The 24268-nt window shown below is 42.8% G+C and overlaps 2 protein-coding genes and 1 pseudogene across 5 annotated transcripts in view; 2 read left to right on the forward strand and 1 right to left on the reverse strand.

The window, feature by feature from the left end:
• Nucleotides 1-24268, reverse strand: part of LOC119549392 (zinc finger protein jing) — a 133330-nt gene that overhangs the window by 3432 nt on the left and 105630 nt on the right. The window contains exons 1-3 of one of the 3 annotated variants that reach the window (XM_037857444.1): nucleotides 7289-7764; nucleotides 1743-3130; nucleotides 25-1624 (exon numbers count right to left, since the gene is read on the reverse strand). In XM_037857444.1, coding sequence (XP_037713372.1) covers nucleotides 25-1624; nucleotides 1743-2973 — 2831 coding nt within the window. In that variant the 5' untranslated portion in view covers nucleotides 2974-3130; nucleotides 7289-7764. Of the gene's footprint in view, nucleotides 1-24; nucleotides 1625-1742; nucleotides 3131-3359; nucleotides 3493-7288; nucleotides 7765-24268 lie in introns of those variants that run through there. The other 2 variants (XM_037857443.1, XM_037857442.1) reach the window with 2 other exon arrangements.
• Nucleotides 18651-19458, forward strand: LOC119549393. 2 transcript variants are annotated; one of them, XM_037857445.1, is made up of 3 exons: nucleotides 18651-18739; nucleotides 18795-18983; nucleotides 19045-19458. In XM_037857445.1, the coding sequence occupies exons 1-3, from the start codon at nucleotides 18688-18690 to the stop codon at nucleotides 19275-19277; spliced, it is 474 nt and encodes a 157-aa protein (XP_037713373.1). In that variant the 5' UTR covers nucleotides 18651-18687; the 3' UTR covers nucleotides 19278-19458. The 2 variants fall into 2 exon arrangements, with proteins under 2 accessions (XP_037713373.1, XP_037713374.1); XM_037857446.1 differs by having other exon boundaries at nucleotides 18795-18988; nucleotides 19045-19184.
• LOC119549394 lies at nucleotides 19868-20330 on the forward strand (annotated as a pseudogene).

Genomic DNA, 24268 nt, shown 5'->3' on the forward strand with positions numbered 1-24268 from the left:
GCTCCAACTCTAAAATCTACTCACATGGCATCTGCTATTGAGTTGCTGCTCTCGCTGTTGCTCAGGCTTCCACCGATGCCAGACTCCGGCGTTGGCAGGTCCCTCAGCCGCTTGTGCGTCTGATGGGTCTCCAGCGAGGCCACCGACTTGTCGTCCTCCTCATCGTAGTTGCTACTCCCGCTGCTGCTTCCGCCACTGGCCGTGGGTGTCGGCGGGATCAGGTCCTCGCTCTTGACCAGCTGCAGGGGAAGTGTCGTCGGTGGAGGCGAGTCCGTGGCCTGAGAGCAATCATCGCCGCCGCTCGAGATGCACGACGAGGTGACCAGCTCGCTGAGCATGTCAGTCTGGCTAGCTGCTCGTCGGCTGCTGCCACTCATGTTGCTGGTCGCCGGCGATGGAGATCCCAAGCCGGATGGCGATGCTGAGGGCGAAGGAGATGGCGCTGGCGTAGAGGCTTCTAGCGAGAGATCAGCTGCCGAACTGACCGAGTGTGAATAGGTGCTGCTGCTGCACGAATTCGAGTTTGAGTTGCTGTTGGTGCAGTCGGGCAAAAGATCGTGCTTCAGTGTCTCGGCCTCCGACTCTGGTTCTCTCTTGGGCAGCTGCCCGGCGAAGCTCTGGGGCTTGGGTGATATTGGAGGCATCGATGAAGAGACCGTGGAGCCGGTCTGCGAAGCCAGCTCCGACGTTTCCACCTTGATCTTACTGAAGGCCGACAGGGTGCACGAGTTTGAGTTGGACAGCGCTGGCGAGGATCGCAGGCAGTGGCTTCCGTTACTGCTGTTGCTCGGCGAGCTGAAGGGCAGTGGCGTTAGCGGTTGCGACACCTTGGCCACAACCTTGGAGTTTTTGACCAGGTCAAAGAGATCGGGCGCACTGTTGGCCAGCTTAATCGTAGGTCCTTGCTTGGACATGCTTATCGTGGGTGTCAGCTTCGAGGGTGCGATGCTCACCAGCGGAGGCGTTGGGGTCGGCGTTGATGTTGCGGGTGGCCCAGTGGTCCCCGTGCTTTTTCGCAGCTGACCCAGCTCCTTTGTGGCCGACGTGGGCACCAGAGGGGGCGGAGTGGTGGGCGTGGCAATAATAGAAGCCGCTCCCACTCTTCCCTTTGTGGGCAGCCGCTTCTGGTATGGCTTAGCGGCGGGAAGTGACCGTTTGGCTGCCGGCGAAGATGCGGCAGCGGAAATCGTCACCAGCGGAGGCGGCTGCGTGGAACTGTGCATCGGCGGTTTCACAATCGCCCGCTGAGGCTGTATGGCAGTGTTGTTGCTGTTGATGTTGCTTAGATTATTCGAGGCATTGTGGTTGTTACTGTTGCTGGCAGTCGAGTTGTTGGCAGTGTTCGAATTGCTGTTGTTCGTGGCTGCCAATGGTGGCGGCTGAGTGGCAGTGGCAGTGTTCGTATTGCTGTTGTTCGTGGCCGCCAGTGGTGGCGGCTGTGTGGCAGATATTATTTGTTGTTGCTGATGCTGTTGGTTGTTCAAAGCTATCTGCAAGCTCATTAAGTATCCTAGGTACTCGGCCGAGTTAACTATATATAGTTTGTTATCCTTGAGTCCCACTTGCTGGTTGTTGAGTGGATTAACAAAGTTCATGTTGCCGCACGGGTTGGAAGCCATGTTTTCTGTAAGGAATATAAGTTAACATAAGCAAATTGTTGTACAATCGGAATATTGGGATGTCTTTATGGGAAGTAGATGCATTAGGTTGGACAACCTCTATCAAAAGCAAATCGTATTTACCATTTAAACTCATGTTGTTCTGCCTGGCGAGAAGCAGCTGATGATGGAGGTAGCTACCAGCCTCAATGGGAAACTGCCCGCCGGCAGCGTTCGGTAGACCAAAGGGATTTCCCGCCGTGGCCAAATTAAGCAGTCCAAAGGGGTTGCCAGCCGTGGCTACCGCCGAGGTGGCTGTGGTGGCCGTCGTCGTCGTCGCCGTTGTCACCTGTTGCAACAGCTTGAAGACAGTTCCATTGAGGAAATACTGGGCAGCAGCTGCCTGGGCAGGCTGGGGCGGAAGCTGGACTAGATTGGGCAACTGCACGGGCAGTTGGTAGAGCGTTGGATTGGCGGGAGCGGGCGAAGGATTGAGTGCTGGTGCTGGCGCTGGAGCGGGTGCCGTGGCCGTTACGGGGGCGGGTGGTGAGATCTGCTTTTGCTTCAGGGCGGGGCTCGTTGCCGGCGGTCGGTAGACCATGGCCGCCTTGCCCTGTTGCTGCTGTTTCATCTCCGGCGTCCTGGGAGCGATGGCCACGTGCTTCTTGGCTGGTGATTTGCCTGTACTTGAGCCATTGGAGGAGCTGGACGAGGACGAAGAAGAGCTGCCCGAGGAGCCACTGCTGGGCGTCTTGCGCAGATTGGGCGCCACCTGGGCAATCTTGGCCGGTTGCTTGGTGCTGCGCTCGATCTTTTTCAGCGCTGGCACGGGCAAACTGGAACTGGGAGTGACCACAGGCGGGGCGGGAGGCGCAGGAGCAACCGGAATCGATGGAGTGGCTGTGGACAAAGCCTTGGCCGACGGCTGCGGCTGCTGCTGTTGTTGTAGCTGTTGCTGCTGCTGGGCCTTCTGCTCCTTCAGCTGGGAGAGGATATTGAAGTACTTGTTCAGCGAAGCTGTAGTGGCGGGTGTGCTCATGGTCAGAGTGTTGGCCGGATTGCTCTGCTGTTGCTGTCCAGGCTGTGGCGAAAGCTTTCCGCCATTTGGAGACGGCTTCATCTGGGACTTGAAGAAGCCGGTGATCTTGGTCTGGGACTCCTCCATGGCGGCGACCTTCAGTCTTTTGCTGGCATCGAAGGTGCTGGGCAGTTCGCCCGCTCCCGTCCCAGATCCCGCGGCCGTTCGCTTGTTCTTGTTGGCCGTGGCGGCGGGAACGGCGGTGGAGGTGCTGCCCAGGCTGGTGTTCCATGGCCATTGCAGCGTGGGCAGGAGGTTGGGGTTGCCGTGGCGCTGGGGCGTCGTCGGCTTGGACATGCTGTGCTGGCTGAGATGACTGTGGTGGTGGTGGATGGCTGGCGATGGTGGCAGGTCGCTCAGTTGCGAGTGCGCACTGTACGGGGAGCCGGGATCGGACGCATCCTCACTGGAGCCCGTGCTGGAGTCCGCGCAGCTCAGTGAGGTGGCAACGCCGCTGCAAAAAGGAGGAGGGGAACGTGATAAGTACGGGCGTTATCTTTTGCTGGGCACTACGGCTACAACTGATATTCGGAGGGATTTGGCTGGCCCCACTGTGGCTGCACACTCGGTGGTTACAGCCACACCTTTTGGACGCGGGCCAAGGCAGGGGGACGGCATCTTGGGTGGGGTACGATCGAATGCTAATTTTAATTCACCATCTCGGCAATTACATTGCTCTGCACCTTTAATTTGTTTGTGTTTATGCTTTGGTCTTTTTTTACACGCTTTTTTATCTCTTTTTTTTCTCCCCCCTTTTTGTTTATTTGCTTGGCAGTGTTGGCGGGCGACTCATTTTGTTTATTCGCTGGCCAGTGTTAGAGAGCGCCGACAGCTATCGGCTCTGCACTGCAAACGCTAACAGCGCGCCGCTAACAGCTGATAAATTTCCCAAAACAATGCGCACTCAAAGGCAGGCAGATACGAAACTGGAATTTGAGCGTAGGGCGCGGAGAGAAGGGAAATTGGGAATTTTCATTTAATTTAATATTTCCTTAAGTTTTAATTTTCTAATAATTTTTTAAAACATGTAAATATATTCTCTAAGAATTGAAGCTTTAAAAAGTCATCTTATGCAAAAGGATCTGATATTTATGTTGCAAGAGAACAAGTGAGAGAATGCAAGAGAGAGAGAGAGAGAGAGCACCCCGCATATGTAGCACACAAACCAAACTCACACAAAACGGGTCGATAAACGAAAGCATAAAGTAAACAAAAAAAAAAGCAGGAGAACACAACAGGCAAGAAAGAGCAAACGAAAGAGGCAGACCAAAAAGGAAGAAAATAAAGGCAACTCCCTCCCCCTCCCCCTCGTCAACGCTTCTCACCCATTCCACAGCTCCCCTCTCCATCTCACTCTCTCTCTATCTTTCTTTACGATTGTCTGTCCGCGTGCAACATAACAGCAGCAGCAACAACAACAACTGTGGGAAGAAGAGGAATGGAAGGCAAGGGCCGCAATCTAATGCGGGAAAATTTCAGTTTCAGGTAGCCCACGTTGCGTGTGTGTGAGTGTGGTTTCGGTTAAACACACACGTACGTACGGAGAAAGGGAGAGGGAGCAAACGAAACGAAACGGGATGAACGGACTAAACGGACGGCAAGTATACAAAAAAAATCCTCTGGTTACACAAAAGGGTATTTTTCTATTCGAGATCCAGTTTTGACATTGAAAAAGAAATACAATTTGATTTTTGATTTTATTATTCTTTATAGACAATTTAAAAATGTAGAACTGTTTAAAGGACTTAATCCAACATTGTTATTTGTAATTTATATTGAAAGTTTATTTAACAGCATTCGGATTTGAAACAGGTTCTAACCTACATACATACATATTTAAATATTTCAAATAGTGACATATCAGAAAAAGCAACAAATTTAAGTTTAATTAATAACGACCTGCTTTCTCTCTGTGTATGCATTTGATCCCATTAATCCCTTAATAGAATTAACAAAATGCAGCGTGCGAGTATTCTTTTCACTCTCATGTTGAATGTTTATATTCAATGGTTGGGGAAATGTGATTGCTATGAATTTGTAAAATATTTTATTGTCATTTCAGAGGAAAACATCATAGTGGGAGTGGCATTCCACCTGCTCTCGCTTGTTAAACGAATCGTTAAATACGGAGGTAATGCTTTCAACTTAGGTTCCAGACCCAAAAACCAGACTTGGGTCTTGGGTTTTCTCGGGTTCGAAGTTTTATGTTCTCCGACGGCTTTATAGAGGTTTCGGACCTTTTTGTAATCAGCAGCGCCGTCCTACCTACTGAAATATCAGATCTACAACACACAAGTTCTGAATATACATAAAGGAAAATAAAACACATGAAATGGAAACACTTTATATTTTATGTTTGTCTACCCGGGAGATACCACAGATTACGACGACCAAGCTGCTTTTGTGATAAGCCTATTACGGCGGATTGATGTTAACTGTGTCCATCTTCCTTCTGCATTTTTGTTATTTTTAAGATGGGGTAAACAAACGCGGCCATTTTTTTGAGAATTTTACTGCAATTTTAACGGAAATCATCACAGGAGTAGAAATTCTCTGCTTTGTTATGGAAGGTAGCTATCTTCTTTATTGTTAATTTTTAAGGTTTTTATTTTAGGGGTTTTCAAGGCTATTTTAATGATCAAAAGGAATGTTTGGCTTATAGAAAGAGCTTGGAAAACCATGTTTTATAATTTTAAAAGATTTTTTTTTTTAATACGGGTTCTTAAAAAAGCAATAAGCTCACGCGCAGCCAACTCACAAATTCTCAAAAACTCATGTAAAATATTTAAGGAGACAAGAGTAAAGAAACGATTTGTTTCAGATATAAATCGAAATTGCTTATTTAGCGCGCGATTTTTCACAGAAAAAATTTGTTAAGGAAGTAAATACGAGAGCGGGACAAACATAAACTTATAATTGTTTTTTAAAACCAAATTGTACAATAAAATGTGGGAAAATTAACTTCAATTAGGGTTGCTTGAATTCTTAGGAACTTAAGACATTTGGAAAGTAAGGCTTTCCTACAGAAACAAAAATATTTTCTAACCAACTTTAATTTAAATTGATCAGTACATCAAAGAAAATTTTAAGTTTTTGGTTAAAACTTTAGAGAGATCTCTGTATCACCCCGGAAAGAATATTCGTCCCCTTAAGTAGTCCTTTTGGTAAGAAAATGTATTAAACTCCTTTTTCCCATATATTTTATGGTGACGAGCAAACGGGTGATTGTAATTTTTGTTTGGGTGTAAAAGTTCAAATGAATACGACAATTTTTCAAAACTGCGAAATCCTTAACCAGCTATTAAAATTGGTTTGAGAGCTCGACTATTCACTGCAAAAAACCATAAAACCACTTACGCTAAAGAACATTTGGTATGTTTTAAAACCTTTTTATTTCAGAATAAAAAACATTAAATTGGGAGGACCATTGGCCAAGAACTGTCAGTTTGTTTATGACTTTTGTTTAATGATTTTAATAAATTCAATTAGGAGTAATATTAACTTTATTTTATAAAAAAAATGTTATCCTACTGCAACTTAAAATTTTAAAAGTGCTTTTTTTTCAATAGTCAGTAGTTAAATTTATTTGAAGCTCTTTCAGTAGTTGCAAAGTTTGAGCAAAAAAAAATTTGATGAACAAATAAACAGAAACATTTACAATCTGTGATGTGATTGTTCCGAGTATTCAACAAACTAAAGAGTTTATGTATGGAATGGCTATAATCTAAGCAATTTGTTTGGCGAATTATGTTTAAGATTTAAAGATATCTGTTAACTAAGGCACAATAGTTTTGGCACATCGTTGTAGGTGTTACTTAATACGGCTTTCCACTTGAAACAATTTAATCAGACACTTTTTGATTGCCGTCGGCTCTTTAGCTTCATATTTCCCGGATCTAAACCTCCCTCGCACAAGCTAAGGTTATCCGATATTTATGTAGTGGTCCTTTTGGTAGATGGAGCCTTTCAATTGCAGCAGTTTATTATGCATTCAACGCAAAGTTGATGCCTAAATTATGCACTCTATTTAATTTTCCAGCCATAAGCAAAGCTTTATGGCCCCTATTCACACACTCGCACGCACACACATACACACAGGGGTCATATTAAATTCATAGAACGCCGCACGGCAAAAGCGGCAACAATTTAAATTTTATTAGAAAATCCCATTAGATACACACGCACACACCGAAAGCGACTTCCACTTCCGCCAGAAGTTGTGAGTTTGTGTATGTGTGCGTGCTGGATGTGGGGGTGTGTATCCAACACACACACACACACACGAAGGGGGCCAAGAGAGTGGGTGGCGCAAAAATCATTGCATATTTGCTTGGGCAAACAACAACAATTGCACACACAATTACACTCACACACACACACACACGCTGAGCCGCGAACAGTGACAGCCAGCAGTTATTTAACACGTGATGTAAACGGAATGTAAAGCATGCTGTAATAGTCGGGGCGAAACTAAAAATGCAGGCAGCGGCGGCGACTGCGGCAGAGAAACATGCGCAGCAGCAGAGAGGGAGCAATGCACGATTACTTTTATTTTGCTGGCGTATTCGTATTCTTTGGCTTAACGACTTCAGCCTTTCGTTGGTATACTAACGTTCAACGCTAACGCTATCCAAGCTATCCAAGCTATCCGTGTTCCCAGGCTGGGCAGGCTGGGCTGGCGATCCGGATCCGAATCCGTTTTCCACTGTAGCAAACCAAACCAAACACTACAACAACAACAGCACCGACCGACCTTCAACTTTAATCTCGGTCTTAAAGCATTTCGTACTCGTATTCGTATTCGTTGTTTTGTTGCTTTAATTATCCACACTAGCACATACACACATATACATACGCACGCTGGCGTTTAGTTTTTTGTTTAACGGGCGGGCGGGCACGCGAAGCATAAATATCCATATATATCCAAAAAAGAGGCGGCAGCAGCAGCAGCAGTAGAAGAAATTCCCACCAACACACACACTTGAACCCAAACCGAAACCGAAACCGAATCAGAAGCCGAACCGTATCTCAGTATCTTTATCTTTTCGATTCTGTTCTGCTGCAGTCCGCTGGCTGCAGGCGCGTTCCGTCGCGTTCGAAAGTTGGAGAGAAAATGGCCTAAAAACCTGGCTTCCTCGCAAGGAACAACGGGAAAACCAGCCGAGAATTTCCAGCAGAGAGAGCACTCTCTCTCTCTCTCAGCGAGATGTTCCCCGTATATAAAAACATACGAAAAGGGCATTTTGGAGAGAGAGAGAGCGGGTGAGAGAGAGAGAGATGGAGGGCCGAAGAGAGCGTTTCTGCTCTCACTCTCGCTGCGTCCCCTACGTTTCTTTTCTGCCCATTATTATTATTATTTTTATTTATATTTCACTTTTGTTGTTGGCACGTTAAATATTTCCTGTTTGTCGTCGTCTCTCCGCTTTGAACCCGCAAAAAGAGAGCGAGGGTGGGCGGGGCAGAGGTCGGTGGCAGCAGTTCATGTTATGGTTATGGTCACGTACTCCTCCCATTTCCCCGCCCCCCAGAACATCCCACATAATGTGTCTGTCGCTGCGTCCGTCTCCTTGTCACTTCGCCTCATTTTACTTTCTTTTCCTTTTCGCTGGCTGCCTCGTCGAGCTTAAATGTTTATCTAATTATTTAGACGTTCTTGAAGCCCCCCTCCCCTGCTTTTGCAGGGCGTGAAAAATATTTAACTTTCCGCATAAATCCCTGCAAAATGTGTCTCCTGAATTTGTCACCAACTTGTAATGACTGTTATCCGACCCTAAAGGCGATTTCTTTCGGTCTATCCTAGCTTGCGAGTAGAAAGGATAAGGTTAGGGGTTCCAGTGGTGAGTCCTTGCAGAGCATATTTAAAATACATAAGCTGGGATCATCTTTTATATCATCTTTATTCACCTTTATCTTTTGTTTTTGGTTTTAAGTGTGAAAATAATCAAAGAGACATCACCCTACACACAAGTTAAAACAAGTTTGGCAAATTTCTTTAAAAGAGGAGGTAAGCTGCTTTAAGAATGGTAAAATTGGATTACATTTATATGATTTACCCTTTGTTCCTTTTTAAGTGTTAAAGTAACCAAAGAGAACTCAGTCTAACTGTTTTTACGCTAGCTGTTTTACGAATGGTAAAATTGGATTTGATTTATATATAAGTATGAAGATATTTGTTATAACATTCTATTGTAAACAACTCTATTTATCAACACAACGGAAAGTCAGAATTGGCTATCACTATATAAAAAATTTTCCTGCCAGTATTACTAGAATAAAGATTTACCTTTTGTTCCTTTTTAAGTGTTAAAATAACCAAAGAGAACTCAGTCTACAAATAACTAAAAACAAGTTTTGCACAGTTCTTTAAAATTAGAGGTAAGTTGTTTTAAGAATGGTTAAATTGGGTTTGTAGCAAGCACACACACACACACATACATATTCCTAAGCATCTGTCATACATACATACTACGTTAAGTTAGGTCACACTATTATTAAACACACATTAACATCTCTGTTACTCTTAAGAAACACTATGCTTGTCTCACTCCCTCATACTGTATACCCCCAACGCTTGTGAAATAGGCTAAGCCTGTACAAATCTGTGCAATAAAGATCACTTTTGCTGCGACCGCCGAATAAGAAACACCCAGAAAGTGCCGTCTACAGGTTTGATTTATATGTGAGCATGAAGATTATTTTAACAACATCCTTTTGTAAACAATACTACTTATCAATAAAACGGAGTGTCAGAATTGGCAGGTGGGATATATCGCTATATAAAACATTTTTCTGCCAGTATTACTACAATAAAGTACCATTGTATTCAAAACAAGAAAATACATTTAATCTACATGAAAATGTATGGTTCTGGGGGTTCTTTCGAACCTGTAAAGCGGTTGAGATATGTCCCGAAAACAGTTCTGAAGTAAATTGCGTTGACTTTGGGTAGAACACGAAGTAAATTGAAACTTAGATTCCCAATACTTCGTAGCCTCTGACAGGCTTGTGTTCTGAAGTAAATTGCGTTGACTTTGGGTAGAACACGAAGTAAATTGAAACTTAGATTCCCAATACTTCGTAGCCTCTGACAGGCTTGTGTGTTATTTATTTCCTTTAAGCCGAAAGCAACGTCTCAGTTTTCCACTCCAACTTCCACTTTGATCAGGTAGCGATCCCAGCAATTTCTGTAATCTGCATAAATTTTACACACTTTTAGCAGCCCAATATGCCATAAATAGGAGCCCAGGAAAGGGGGCTCGTAGTTCCGCTTCGTACACCCCATCCCCCACATGTCATGATATTTGTATACGCGTCAATTTTGATTTATGTGTGGCATAATTCCAGGCGTTATAAACTGTTTTTGACAGCCGAGATGGGTTTGTAGTAGAAGGATTGGGGATTGGGGGTGGTTGTGTGGTAGTGTGTAGTGTGTAGAACGTGTGTGTGACAACCACATGAGTTATATGGCCAGTACCTGCGTCTATTACTTAACATTTGATATGGGTTCGCTTGTTATATGCTAATTTGGCTCTTTCTGCCTAAACTATTTTACAAAGCGCCCGCCGTTCTTCATTAGTGCTGATAAATGGAATTACAGTTTATTTAATTAATTTATAGGACATCTGCAGTGTGTGCTACACCACCAATCCCTATCGAATAGTTCGAATTCCCAACATAACAAGCTGGACAATCTGTTGTATTGAACAAACCCTTATCAATCGGTATTGACGTTCAAAGTGACAAACAATCACAGAAACATTAAAGAGGAAGTTGGAAGTCCGTTGGCCAAAGTGCAAAATCTATGCAGCAACTTGTAGTTCTCGAAAAGCACAATGAAGTTGAGATGTAATGTAAGTGATTGTGGTCAAATAATTGTTGATAATAAGACCCATTAAAACGACAAGCCTAAAGCTGCATTTTGGGATTTCAATTATATCTTTAATTAAGGCAATTCATCAATTAAATCGAATTAAGCTTTAATCCTTTTAAAAATCAATGTTAAACGAATATCTTAATCATTGAAGCGTAAATGTAGGTATTAAGTTATTTGTAAAATGCATTTATCTGAAAGCCGGTTTAATGACTCACATTTCAGTTATAGATTTTCTAAGGATAGGCAAAGGCAACGGCTAACTTGGCCTTTTGTTTATCCTTAACAGAAACACAACCTCCTTGCTATATATATTTGTCGAAAACACACAACGGACTATTCAGACTCCACTTGCACCGTGTGTTGAGTTGAGTAAACAGAATATAGGTCTTCCGGGAGAGTGCATACAACTTATGTAGTTGCATGTACACACAATGCCACATACGTATTCAGCCATATGAATATCCTGCCTGACTGCCTGACTGCACCCCCCTCATGGCACCCCAATTATAACGCGCTAAACAATAAAGAAAATAATAATAAAACGCCAGTGCACACACATGTTTGTCCGTACGTACTAGGATGGAGGATGTAGGATGTGTGTGCCTGTGTTTGTCCCGAGCAACCCTCGCTAATGAAGCTGCAGCTCAGCTCTGTTTGCACACGCAATTTGGCTTTGCCTGTACCGCCATCTTCCCCGCCCTCCCCTCTAGAGAACCAAAGACCCGGGTTTTCGTAGCAGGACCTGAACCCAGACCTGGAACTGGATCTGCCGCCGAGGTGTGGCCGAGATTGAAACAGGGCCCAGGGATTATCAACAGCAATAGACAGGCACAACTGAACTGATCAACAAACAAAGCAAATAGTCCAGGCTAGCCGAATAATTGATACCCTGGTGATTTACCCCAAAGGGATTCTTTCAAAAAGTACCCAAGAACCCTCAACAATACGCAGCAAAGCAAATGACTACTGTGTCCGCTCGTAAATTAAAAGTTGTTGGCTCGTATGCGAATTCGAACTCAAACTCAAACCACCATCTGCCACAATAAAAAATCGCCTGCACAGATCTGTTGGGGGTTTTCATTTTTGGGCGGAAAAAAACAAAATGCTAAAACGAAGGTTTCCACTAAATTTTTGTTATTACAGCCATTCCCAACCAAACTTTAAACTGAAAGATCTAGAAGTTAAGCGGTCCTAAAATATTTATGTTAAGTTTTTTGTCCCTGCTTATTTATCATTTCAAATGTTATACTTGAATATGGTTGGCCCATTGTGGTTGTATTTCCCTAAAACACATTAAAAATATAAACATCTCATTTCTATATTCTTTAGATCATTTACCCACAGATCACAAAAGTTTTCTAAGGTCATTAAAAATTTTATACAAACTTTAATAGACTTTTATATTAAGAACCAGGCATGACTGTTTGATTTCAGTAAATGTTAATCTGATATGATAAGATCTACTGTCAGTTCAAACCGTAACCATATGATCTTCTTAAAACATTTCAAAGATACAAAGATATGTATGTATGTGGGTTCCGTATTTGAAAAAGTGTGAAAGTTTGACAAATGCATTAGGATGGGTTGCAATGAAAGCCTCTTCGATTAGCCTGTGGCTTATCGATAACCAATGCAATCGCCTGGCTGCATCCGATACAGCGAATGTCACTTTAGCTGGCCAAACACTTGACGCAACTTTGCGGGATAGATGTAACTGATGTTTGTTGTTGCCCTTGCATCGGCATAATGTCAATTTGGAATATATTCCATTAACTACTCGGAAAATCCTCCAGAGTTGCATACAAACATACACATACAGACATACATGTATCTGAAAGCCGCGGGCCATCATGTGCGAGAGAGAAAGGGGGAGGGGATAGAGAAAGAGAGTGAGAACGAGATGCCGCTTTGTTTGGCGGGAACAAATAGCAGCACAACTACACCAAATCACAGCTGCGGGCAGCGCTGCCGACGTCGACTGCGGCGTCAACATAAAAACGCGCCGCCCGCAGGCATCACCACCCCTCTCTCTCTCTCTCCGTCCCCCGTCCACCCCCTCTTGCACGCGCTGCTGTAACATTTGTTTTGACATTGTTGGTAGTTCTTCGCCATCAGCTGTCTCGCTCGCTCTGTCAATCTGTCCGGCAATCAATTTTTTTTTTGTTTTCCCGCGCCAGTGTGTGTGCTCAGTGTTTGATAGTGTTTGTGTTTGCCCTTGCACTCGCTGCGCTTTTTACCAATCTCATTCGAGTGTAAAGTTTGAAATTAGTTTGGAAGTGTCGAAAAAGGCGCTCACTCAGCGGCACTTATCGTGAATTCTTGGGGTTCGGGGTTTCGGGATTGGAGTAGGGAATACATATGTATGTATATATATCTTATTATGTACTATACAAGTTCTTAAGTTCTTAAAAATAATCGCTTCATAGGTGGGAAATCATCAACAAGAACTGGATCCCAAAAGTTTACAACCGAACCCCAAATCATATCCTGTTCTTAAGACAGTGGCGTATCCCATTGTGGGGGTAACAAAAAAAATTTTTGAAATAAATACATATTACATATCTTTTTTAACCCGAGTGGGCGGGATCTATTCCCCGTATACCCCCGAGGGATCCGCGTATGTCTTAAAAGCATTACTTAACAAATGTTTGTTTCCAATCCTAACTCAAAAAAATTAGTATGAAAGTTAAAGTTAGGATCTCAATAAGTACAAGATCTAGAAAATATGGGAAAAATAACCGACGCTGTAAGATAGGCTACATTTTTATAGGCATTTATGTTAAATATTTTTTTTTTTACTTATACCCGAGTGGAGGAGGTGAACTAAGCCTGAAAAAATTTCATAAGTTATGGTGAAAGTAGCTTGTAGGATTTAATGACTCACTGAATTTCGGCATGTTAAATAGAGGGTTTAATAGTCGTAAAACTATAACTTTAACTGCCTCCATTTAGAGAAAGACGTGTCGAAACTTTCAAGAATAATTTTTCCTTGCTCTAAGACTTTGCCAAGAAGCGGGTAATGACTTTAGAAGAAGTAAACTTATGTTTAAGTAACCATTTCATAGGACCCCCAATTGCGACCACTATAAGTCATTCCATGAATTGCAAATTTCTCCCCCTGGAAAGCCCAACTCCAATCCTTCCTTTCTCCGGCTGAAACATATCGAACTATTGGTAGATGGGTTATTTGTGGCCACCTGTGTTGGAATCGTTTTGCATAGCGACCTACCTTTAATTGTCCTGCGCTCCTTAGAATTGCGGCCCCATTTTCCCCACATTTAACCTTCACTCGTATTGCTTTTCTGTGGAGCCGTTTGCTTGTGGGCAAGTACGCCTTGGGGCGCAATAAAATGTTTAATAAATTGCAAAAGTGCCCAGAAAGTGGCAAAAGGAAGCGGAAGTTGGCAAGGGGCAGAGCTGGGGGGGCGGGAATATACAGATGGAGCTGGTCAGGCGAAACAAGTCAATGACACATCCCAGATACAAACATATTCTAATGAAGCTCAAGTGGAAAAGCCCAAATGCGGCTCACAAGCACACACGTTTTTTGGCCCACAGATGGGGCCAAAAGTCAGGGGCGTGGGTGTGGAAGTGGGCGTGGCACTGGCAATAGTACTGCCACCAGCGAGATGTTTGGCTTTCTGGGCACGTAAAATGTATTGAATAATTACATTGGGCCGCCTAACGGCATACGAAATGAGCAAAAATCCAAACTCAAATTCGAACTCAAACCGATGTCAAAGTCGAGGTCGCGACAAGTGGCGGTCCGGACATTGGCCACGCCCCCTAGTGACCCCCCGCCCATTGCCCACCTGCCGGGGGAACCTATCCATGCCATCCTGCTGTCGACTAATGAGCGCCACAGGAATTGGAAAATTTCGAAGCGCAGCAGGAAATCAACTTTTTTGGGTGACTAAACCGCTGCGAGGGGGAACGAACGATAAAGATTGATGATGAATCCACAGAAATGCATTTCGCCCGGCAATTGTTTTTCATTTTTCGTTTTTCGATTTTCGTCGGAACTCAAAATCGGATGGCAGGGGAGTCGAGCAGGCCGATGGCCTTTAAGTAGTGCTAAAGTATCAATCAAAATGCGTGCGCCGCTCGCAACAATCATGGAATTACATTGAATTTCTCGACTGCCCAGCCAAGGTGAAGAAGAAGCCCCAACTTGAAACCCGAACCCGAATCCGAATCCCAAGTCTGGCACTGAATATGCCTCAAGAGGCATCCGTAGAATGAGCCGAGAAATCGGTTACCAAATCAGAGAAAACAAAGCGGGAACACAAAAGATGATTTATCATTACAAGAGCGGGGCAGAGCAGAACTGCTGGACTTACAAATTGGATTGCCAGAGGGGATCGGGAAAATTAGCTACGCAGGGCAAAGTCAAGAGAGTCATGTAGGAATGTTATAACCGAGTACTCCGATTTACAATATAACGTCTCTTTAAATATTGGTCTACCTATTACAAGGACATGTTCAAGAACCAATTATTCTTGAAAAGCAATGCTTAAAGTTATACAGGTACTAAAAAAACATGAATTACGCAAAAGTTTTTCTTTTAATAGAGCTAAAATACTTATTTTATTTTACTTAAATCGAATATCTCAGATAAAGATTTTATTGGTCTACCATTTACAAAGACATGTTTAGGAACCAATTATTCTTGAATAGGATTGGTCAAAATAATTTAAGAACGAAAAAATAGTAGTTCGAATTTAAATAAACTAATCACAATGTTTTCTTTAAATGGAGATACAATATTTATTTACTTTTATTTAAAGCGATTACCTATATATTAACTAGTAAACAGTTTTATTGGTCTACCTTTTACAAACATATGTTCAAGACCCAATTCTTCTTGAATAGAATTGCTCAAAATAATTCAAGAACAAAAAACGGTAGCAGCAACACGGATTTTTATAAGCTAAACACAAAGTTTTCTTTTAATAAAGATTAAATATTTATTTACTTTTCTTTAAACCGAATATCTCAGTATTAAACTAAAATTCAATGAAAACTATTTAGTGCACAAAAAGCTAACATTTTTACTAAACCAACAAATAATACTTACGCCGTGTTATCCAAAGAGGCAGAAAATAATTATCTTTGCTTAGCCTAAGCCCCTTGGAAACACCAACAAATTTCCTGACAAGAGTGGCATTTCGAGTTGGAGTCCTGCTTCCGGACGAAATGAAAGAGAGCCTGCGAAGCACTGAAAAATCCTGCATAATTTAATTGTCCTGTTGCTGGTTTTAGCCAGTTTGCCTCGGTCTCTATCTCTGCCAAAGGCTCCCTCCCACTCACTCATTCTGTCTGTCCCTGTCTACCTGCTCTTATTTGTTGCCTTATTGCTTGTGAAAATATTTGAGCAGAGCTCTTCCACACTCAGAATAACTATTTGAAGTGGTTAATTTAAAGTTGATTCTTTAAGGATTGCCTTAAGTTTTAAATTGTGAGTTGATTTAAAAACTATAAGAGGAAAACTAATAAAATTAATGTATTTCTCATAGTGACTTTTTAAACTCTTTAACATTGAATACATTGTTTTATTGTTAGACAATCAAACAAATTTTTTCTATCGGTAAAAGCCAATCCCTGACAATTCATTAACGTTCTTTCAAAAAATGTAAACAAATGGTTCATAATTTGGTCCTATAGCTTTATTTAAAGCTTAAAATTTTGGAAATTTGAGAACGAATTGTTCTTGAATTCTGTTGTTCTTGAATTTTTCTGGTCTTTATCTTCTGGTTGAAGCTATAAATAGTTTTGACATTTCTACATGTCAAAGGCGGCTTTGTCTGTTTTCAAGAACTTTGTTTTATAATATCTGTGTAGATTCTTCCTAAAAATAATTTCTTATAGTGAGGGTACCAAAACAAATTGAGCTTCCATCACCGTTGTATTTTAATTTGAATGCTATTTGAAAATGTATTTCTCTGAGTGGGACTGCGTATTCCGTGTGTTCAGCATGTTGCTGGCACCTTGCAACGTGTACCAGCGTGCAACATGCCACACACTGCCAGTGTCTTTAATCCAGATGCGAGTGGGGCTAAATGTAGGCCCAGAAGGCAGCCGACAGGTGCTGCGGATCGAGTCTGAGCCGGGTTTTCGGGGGTTTGCGGTTCAGGGCCATATCCACACACAATTACTGTGTTTACTTCTAGTTTTATTGGCCCAGCCCCCGCTTCACTTGGGTTAATTAAAGCTGGCCGGGAAGTTGAGAGGAGAGTCGAGTCTTTGGGTGTTCGGAGTACATAAGTGCGTGTGTGCCCCTCGAGTTTGGGATTAGTCGGTGGGGGCAGAAAATCCTAAGCAGTTTGATTGGGACTTTATGCGCATTCCGCATTTTATTCGAGTGGTGACCCCGACCTGCTGCGCTCGCAGACAATTCCATTAACATTAAATGTTAAAGATGCCACAACTCTTGTTCTTCGAATCGGTAAATGGAACCATACGAAGATCAGAGCTGGCGATGGGTCCCAGCTGATAAATTCAATAAATGCCCCGGGAATCCAGAAAAAAATAGGAGAGTGGGGTAGGCAATGGCAACTGAAATTCAATACCATTTTGGGGGATGACGACGACGATGATGTGTGTGCCCAATTGTGATAGTTATTTCTGTTGCTGTTCCTATTATTGATGTTGCCTGGTGTCATTGTTGCTGTTGCAGTCATGCGGGGTTTCCCCTCAGGCTAACAAATGATTTTGATTTCAATTTTTTTCCTTTGTTTGCCACAAACTATAGCTCAAACAAAGTATTTGACGAGAGAGAGAGGGGAAACCTTTGTGCTACAATTTTCCATTAATACCACAGTATGTAGGCAGAGTTGTGGGCAGCATTGAGAAGCTGGTGTTCTCCCAACGAAAGTTAATAAATTCAAAACTCCATTTTGCCATATTATATTTCCTAAAGGAGCAGGAGCACAGGACGATAAAGAAGTAGAAAAACCGGTCACCCAGCCCCTCGACTTCCCGGCTACACTGAAGAAGTCACCAGAATTTGCATATGAATGCCTGGAAAGGAACCAAAGTGAGCTGGGGCATCGGATGCAGCATACAGCTCCAAGGAGCACTCACACATGACGTGTGGCCATAGACACCATTTCACCCACCGACGGATGACTCACTTGCACCCGAGCACTTGTCCTCGTCGGGCATTTTCAATTGCCGGTGAAGTATTAATGGCAGCATTTGAATAACAATGCGGACGTCGAGGCAGTCTGCAGATTCTGCAATTCAAATCCAAACGACTGTCATGTCACCGAAGACCCAATATCTCCTTCCAGCAGGAGTGCCGCCCCAAGTGCTGCAATTAGATCAAAATTCGGGGCTAATTTGAGCTGCATATGCAGACTGACACACCATTGTCCCCGTTGAGATACTTAGGGTACTCTGTTCCCTAGTTAAATTCATTACCCCGAAATCTCATCGAAAATTAGTTGAAAAGAGCATCAGACGAAAACAAAAGCTATTGTTTATATAAGGGTTCTTAATTCTTTCCTATGGTCTACTACGATTAAAAAAAATGTATTTTCAATAATAATATAATAATTACAACACCTTTTGGAGTAAAGGTTTATTTTTTAAGGTCTTCAAAAACTTAAAATCGTAGATTTCCTAGATTGGGAAACGTGACAAAAAGGTTCCATCTGGAAAACACCACAGTTGGAGAACATTCAAGAGATTTCCAAAATGCAGTTTCGGTATCCATAGCCTTGCAAAGTAAAATGTGAATCGTTATTAATGTAGCCTCTTGGCTTCCTCGAGCTTCTTTATACTGAATACAGCTCTTCAGAGGTGATTTCCAGGAACCTTCGACCGATGCCAGCCCACGTAGCATAATGAGCACAGAATTCAGGGGAATTTCGCCATCTGAGGAAGAATTCATTAAAGACAAGCTGAATCAGTTTGTGGCTGCCTCTGAAATATGCAAACGTCATTCACATGCCGTTAATTATGTACGTGGGCTTCGATTGATCACTGCATTTTCAAAGGAATAAAGGAACCCGTTTTAATTTAAATATATACTGTTCCACTAGGATATACTGGGTTTTGTTCAATAACTTTCCTAAGTCTTTGTATTTTGACATTTACACAAAAATAATAAAATTGTAGTGTTTGTTTCTATTGATATGTCATTTGGCGCAATAAATTTATTAGTTATTTTCCTGCTTTCTGTGCCAGGTAAGTGAGCTCTATTTTATTTGGAATTCTTATAATCTCAGACACCTTCCATCAGGTATTCTTGGTCAGTGCATCGAGTGTAAGGCTCGTGGGCAGTTCCACTGCCAGACCAACTATACTGGCTACTACTGCGCTCCAGGCGCTTACATCAATGAAAATGAGATTTCAAAGGATAAATGCCAAAGAAGGAGCAGGACTTACGACAGCCCCTTCTCTCCGTGCACGCCCTATCCATTCGAAATAAGTTCGGTATTCGGTGCTTCAACTGAAAGAACTGAAGAACTTTTAATAATTCTCTCCCGCAGCTTACATCGAGACGTTTTGCTGTCTTTATTCACCCTCCCTTGGCTGCCAGTTGGCTCTGAATCCAGGTATCTTCAATAAGGAGAAGCTACCTGTCAGCAGATGCGAGGATTGCATGGGGCACTGCCAATGCTTGAACAAGGGTGCACCTTTTTTTCAGCCCTGCATACTGGTTTTCCTTTTGGGCATTTCCACCATGCTAACCCAGTCGATATACTTAAAAACTTTGGACTGAAAGAGGTGCAAAACTTATTGAAGCATTGACAGTAGTTCGATGTGGGTGATTATACTCAATTCCAATCGGTGGAACTGAATTATGGAAAGAACAAAGTAATTTATGGTAATCTTTAAATGTTCACATATAAAATACTGCCATAATCAAATTGATTAGTGTAAAATATATATTATAAATGCTATTTTGGTTTATCTACCTTCGAAAATATGTATAAAAGTAATTTTCAATTTAACTCCCTTTGAAAATAAATTGAATTGAATTGTAACTTCATAAAATCTAACATAACTTCCTATCAATTATTTTATCAGTGCAGAAATATCATGTTTTGGCCTAAGGAGTACACTCTTGTTTGTAAGCAACTAAATAAATGAAAAGACCTAAGCTAGCTAATAAAAACTACAAATGGCTGAAAAGTAAGATGGATGTCCTTCGGTCAATAAATGTACTTCAGCGATTGAACCATTTGACCATCCAATGGCAGCTCTCAACTCGGGAAAATGCCCAGCGACCAGGGTCGGCTGGCGGTACGTGACTGGGACCATTATTGTTTGCTTATCTACACCTAATTGCTTCTGGCTACACTTAATAATATGGCACAGGCATAGCCACAACGTCATCGTCATCGTCGTCGTCGTCGTCGTCATGGGGAAGTCATCTCCACCCCCTCGGAAAAGTAGGTGGAGGTCTTGCTTGTTTGTTCGGTTTCCCACTTTGCGTTGGTCTACTCGCCGCTTCTCTGGCGTTTTCATTCAGCCCGAGATTTGTTGCACCATAAAAAGGGCTTCTCGAGATTCTCTCCATCCCCCCCCCCCCCCCCTACTTCGAACCAGCTCCCCAGGTTATTGTGTTCCATCAGTGGGACTCGAAATTCGGAGTCCGGGGTTCGGGGTCCGTGGCTATTTGTTTGTCCGCCGTCCGTTGTGCTGTCTTCTGGTTGTTTCTTCCTCGCTCTTCTCGTTCTTTTCGCTTTTTCAATTTGGTGGGATGAAAAATTTCATTGGAATTGGTTTTTATTGTGGGGCCCCCCTTCTGATGGATTTCTTTTTTCGGTAGGTACAAATTGTGTGACGCTAATGGAGCATGCGGGCGGGCGAGGGTCTTCGATTTTCGGACGAAAGATGTTGGACATCAGACAGCGACATGGCTCATTAGCTAAGAGATTAAAGTTGTTACAATCACATTAAACTATTGAAATACTATCAATTGGTTGAGCCCCATGAGGCTATAGCTTCTAACACTATTAATAAATGAAATACACTTGGTTTAAAACAATTTTTGGTGCATCTGTCAGAAAAACTTATTTTCCAGTTTCACTGCTTCATAAATTGTTTCTATATTTTCCATTCCATTTCCCCTCTTGTCATTTCCATCCATTTCCATGCCATCTATCTTGAGTGCTAATTGTTACGAGTTTCCAACCCCCTAAGCAAAGAGAGGGGTGTGAATAGGGGATGCTTTCAGTGGCTGTCCACACAGTTTGTCCAACTCAAGAGGAGCAGATGGGGAAGCTGGGAAAAGCAGTGGAAAATTCCTTGTTCTCCGGTTTCCCCTCATCCCACTGCCTTTTCTCAATTCTCCCCCACATTTTCCGTGTGTCGATGCATTCGTCGCAATGTGACAATTGCTAATTTAGCTGTGGGATCCGCCCTGCCCCCCCACTGCAATTTGGGGGCGTGGTCCAGGAAGTGCGTGACTCGACTGACTTGCAGTCCATGGGAATATCAATTGAAATGGGGGCGGGGAACGGAGGAGGTTGGGCGGCTGGTCTATGAACAATAATCAGGCTAATAAACATTTCATTCACAGGCCTCATTGAGCGGAGCCAATAATAACAACAACACGATGGCTGTCTGCATATGCCAAAAGCTGAATAGGAGCCATGAAAACAAAGACCCCTTCCCTATCTCCGCAACATATGGGGGCAGACAAGACGATTGCTTTCGTTTTCATCGTTTGGCTGTCATAATACGAGGGCTCCAGACATAAACCGGAAATTATTGATTTTGCTTTCTATTCTCGATAAGAAGGGGCTGTTTATCCTAATCAGAAGGGGAAAATATGGTGGAGTTCTATACTTATCAAGTTGGATATCCAGATTTTTCGTAAAGACTTCCACCTACCTGAAAAGGAAAAGAAAATTGATAGATTAGTGGTTGCCAAAACAGTAACTTTTATAGAAATTCCTTAAAGGTAGTTACAAATGGTAAAGTACTCCCCCTTAAATCACTTTTCCGCCGTAAACAAACCAGACATCTGTACGTTGCAATCAAAACAAGAACAATAGAACAAACTACAGCCAGTCTGCAATCCCTTGAGCTCAATTCCCACCAGCCTTCATCCCAAAAACTGGTTAATCCCACGCAAGCCCTAACGATTAACCAAGCCGAACCGAACCCAAACCAAAACCCAATTCCAAACTCCAGCCAAGCCGAACCGCAGTGAAAATTGCCGCCCAAAAGAAGTTCAGATAACAACTGTAGATATCAACGTGGCACGAGCAGTGGATATTGCGACAGGAACGCCGTCATAAACGCTACCAGTAACAACCAAAGAAATAAAAACGGTAACAAAAGGCCCAACTAAATGTGGGCATCAAAGAAAAGTGTACCAATTCCAATTAGAGCAATAGAACCAGGCAGCGATAGGACATGGGTTTGTAAGCCATACAGACATCAGGGGTTCCGATTAAAACACAAGACAATGGATGCAATATACGCTCATAGTCGTTAATATTTTACTAAAAATGTTTAATATTCGTCCAAAGTTGATTGTCTTTTACTAAAAATATGATTATAAATAATTTCGGACGTTTATTCTTAAAAATATCTTTTAAAAGTGTGAGATAATAAGTTAAATCTTAAATCTTTGTGTGGGGATCATATTTTACATAAGCAACATGTATTCTAAAAGTTAAAACCTATAGTTTATCTTTCAGTGCGCAAAAGGAAGTAAACCCATTCCCCACGGGAAAATAAGAAGGGCAACGGGCAATGGGCAACAGGAAGGTTAAAGGGTAGGGGCTAGTCAGAAAGTCATCCCGAGGGCAGGCGGTACGATGGGAAATCCAATAGCAGACGGTCAATCCAAATAAGCATATAAATGGGATTAAGTTTACAAAGGCCAACAAACAACAACAGCGTCGAAAGGAGAGTGAAAAGAATAAGCAAGGGAAAAAGTTTAAAATACCCTTTTAGAAAGAAAATCTCAGAGTAGAATAGAGTTCGTTGAACGTAAATTGGAAATTGTAAGCATAATTAAATTTAATATAAGTTAATTTTAAGTCGAAAAATGTATAATAGTTATTTTTTAAAACTCCAAAATACTAAGTTATAAGTTAAAACTAGAGATTCCTACAAATATGATTGGTTTAGAATATGTTGAGAACAGAGAACTCTTTTGGAAAGAGCATCAAAAATGGCATTATTTCAAATACAAGTTCATTTCAAACTAAAATATTTATTTATTTTATTTTTCTAACCAAAATACTAAGATATAACTAGAGATTTCTACAAATATGATGGGTTTGCTTCAGAATAGGTTGAGAAACCGTATAACCCTCTTGGAGAGGGCATCAAAAATTGCATATCCAATGAGCGGAAGAGCGGAAGTGGCGAATGCAATAAAAAAGGGGCGGGAGAGCCGCGCCAACTGTCAAAACTCCCACGATGTCCGAGCCTGCACTGAGCAAAAATCGCACCGACTATGAAAAGGGGAAAGTTCGGGCATGGGCGTGCAACCCCTTGAGCGGTTCAGCCGTCGAACGAACGGCGGTCGATTGGTTAGCAACAATAGCAACTTCTGAAGGGTTAGCACGTGGTCCACATCCAGCTGCACATCCACTTCCACATTCGTGCCCTGGTTTAACCAGGTCTGCTGATCCAGGTCCTGCTTGGGCACTTTGTATATTCAATTAGCGCCCGCTGCCATGTCGAACATATCCGCAAGTTGGGGCACACGGCCTCTGTGGAAAGCCTGCTTTGGGTGGTTTTTGGGGGGGTGGAGCTCCTGCAACCCACTTGTTTGCATTTCTAATGCAATTTGCGGCTGCAGCGCTTTTGTTGCAGTCCTGCTGGACTGCCCAGCACCCAAATTGTGTGGCGTGTCGTGTCCATTAGCACCTCAACGCTCATAATACATATTCATTAATACCCATGAACCCCATCCCTGCCCAAACTGGCGATTCTGAACACGTGACCACCGAGCGAGGGTTTAATTAACCTCCAAAGGGAGCCACCTTATCCGGAGTCAATCTCTTTAACTGCGGTGTAACCAGATAGACAGAACCCCAACCCCATCTTATCCTTCAACCAGAAACGGAAACCGTAGCTCTTTGAGTCACCGCAAAATGTTCTCATTCATTAAACTTTCGAAGGCAACGAAAGGAGTAATGCCCCAAGTCAAACTTGATTGACTATTGTAATTGCTGGAACCCCAAACCCCCTCCCCCCCCCAATGTCTTAGCCTACGACAATATCTGGTGGACATGCTCCATTTTATCTCTCACATTAGTTAAAGCTTGCGGCAAGACCAACAACAAACAACTAACAAACAAACACAACAAAACACTTAAGCGAAACACTTTTAATTTTAACATTACGATGAGGACGGGATAAAACGGGTTCGGGGGTTTAGAACCCCTTTTTGTGGGTTAGTTGGGGGCGAGCTTGAAACTGATGCCCGGCACGTGGACGTGAGAAGAACATGACGCCCTCGGAGACTCAGACACAAAAGACAGACAGCCGAAAAAGCGGGGATACTACTGAGGATTCTGACTGACTGGGTATTCCGCACTATTTAAATGCGATTTTCAAGCTGTGCTGAAAAGGGGGTAGTCGAAATTAAGATGGATGGGGAGGGGAGGGGGGCGAGCACCCTGAGCCGTCGGCACGCGCACAAATTAGTGAGCAGCAGATATGAAAGACTGGGCTCGTGCCACTCACTCACTCACTCGCATTCGACAACAACAACAATGGGGTTGCGTATAATCAAAA

This window comes from Drosophila subpulchrella, chromosome 2R, assembly GCF_014743375.2.
Source record: "Drosophila subpulchrella strain 33 F10 #4 breed RU33 chromosome 2R, RU_Dsub_v1.1 Primary Assembly, whole genome shotgun sequence".
NCBI lineage: Eukaryota > Metazoa > Arthropoda > Insecta > Diptera > Drosophilidae > Drosophila > Drosophila subpulchrella.

Coding starts and splice junctions, on each gene's coding strand:
- LOC119549393 (XM_037857445.1), top strand. CDS start 18,688: ATGTCATTTGGCGCAATAAATTTATTAGTTATTTTCCTGCTTTCTGTG. Junction 18,740..18,794: donor TTTCCTGCTTTCTGTGCCAG/GTAAGTGAGCTC, acceptor ACCTTCCATCAG/GTATTCTTGGTCAGTGCATC. Junction 18,984..19,044: donor GCCCTATCCATTCGAAATAA/GTTCGGTATTCG, acceptor TCTCTCCCGCAG/CTTACATCGAGACGTTTTGC.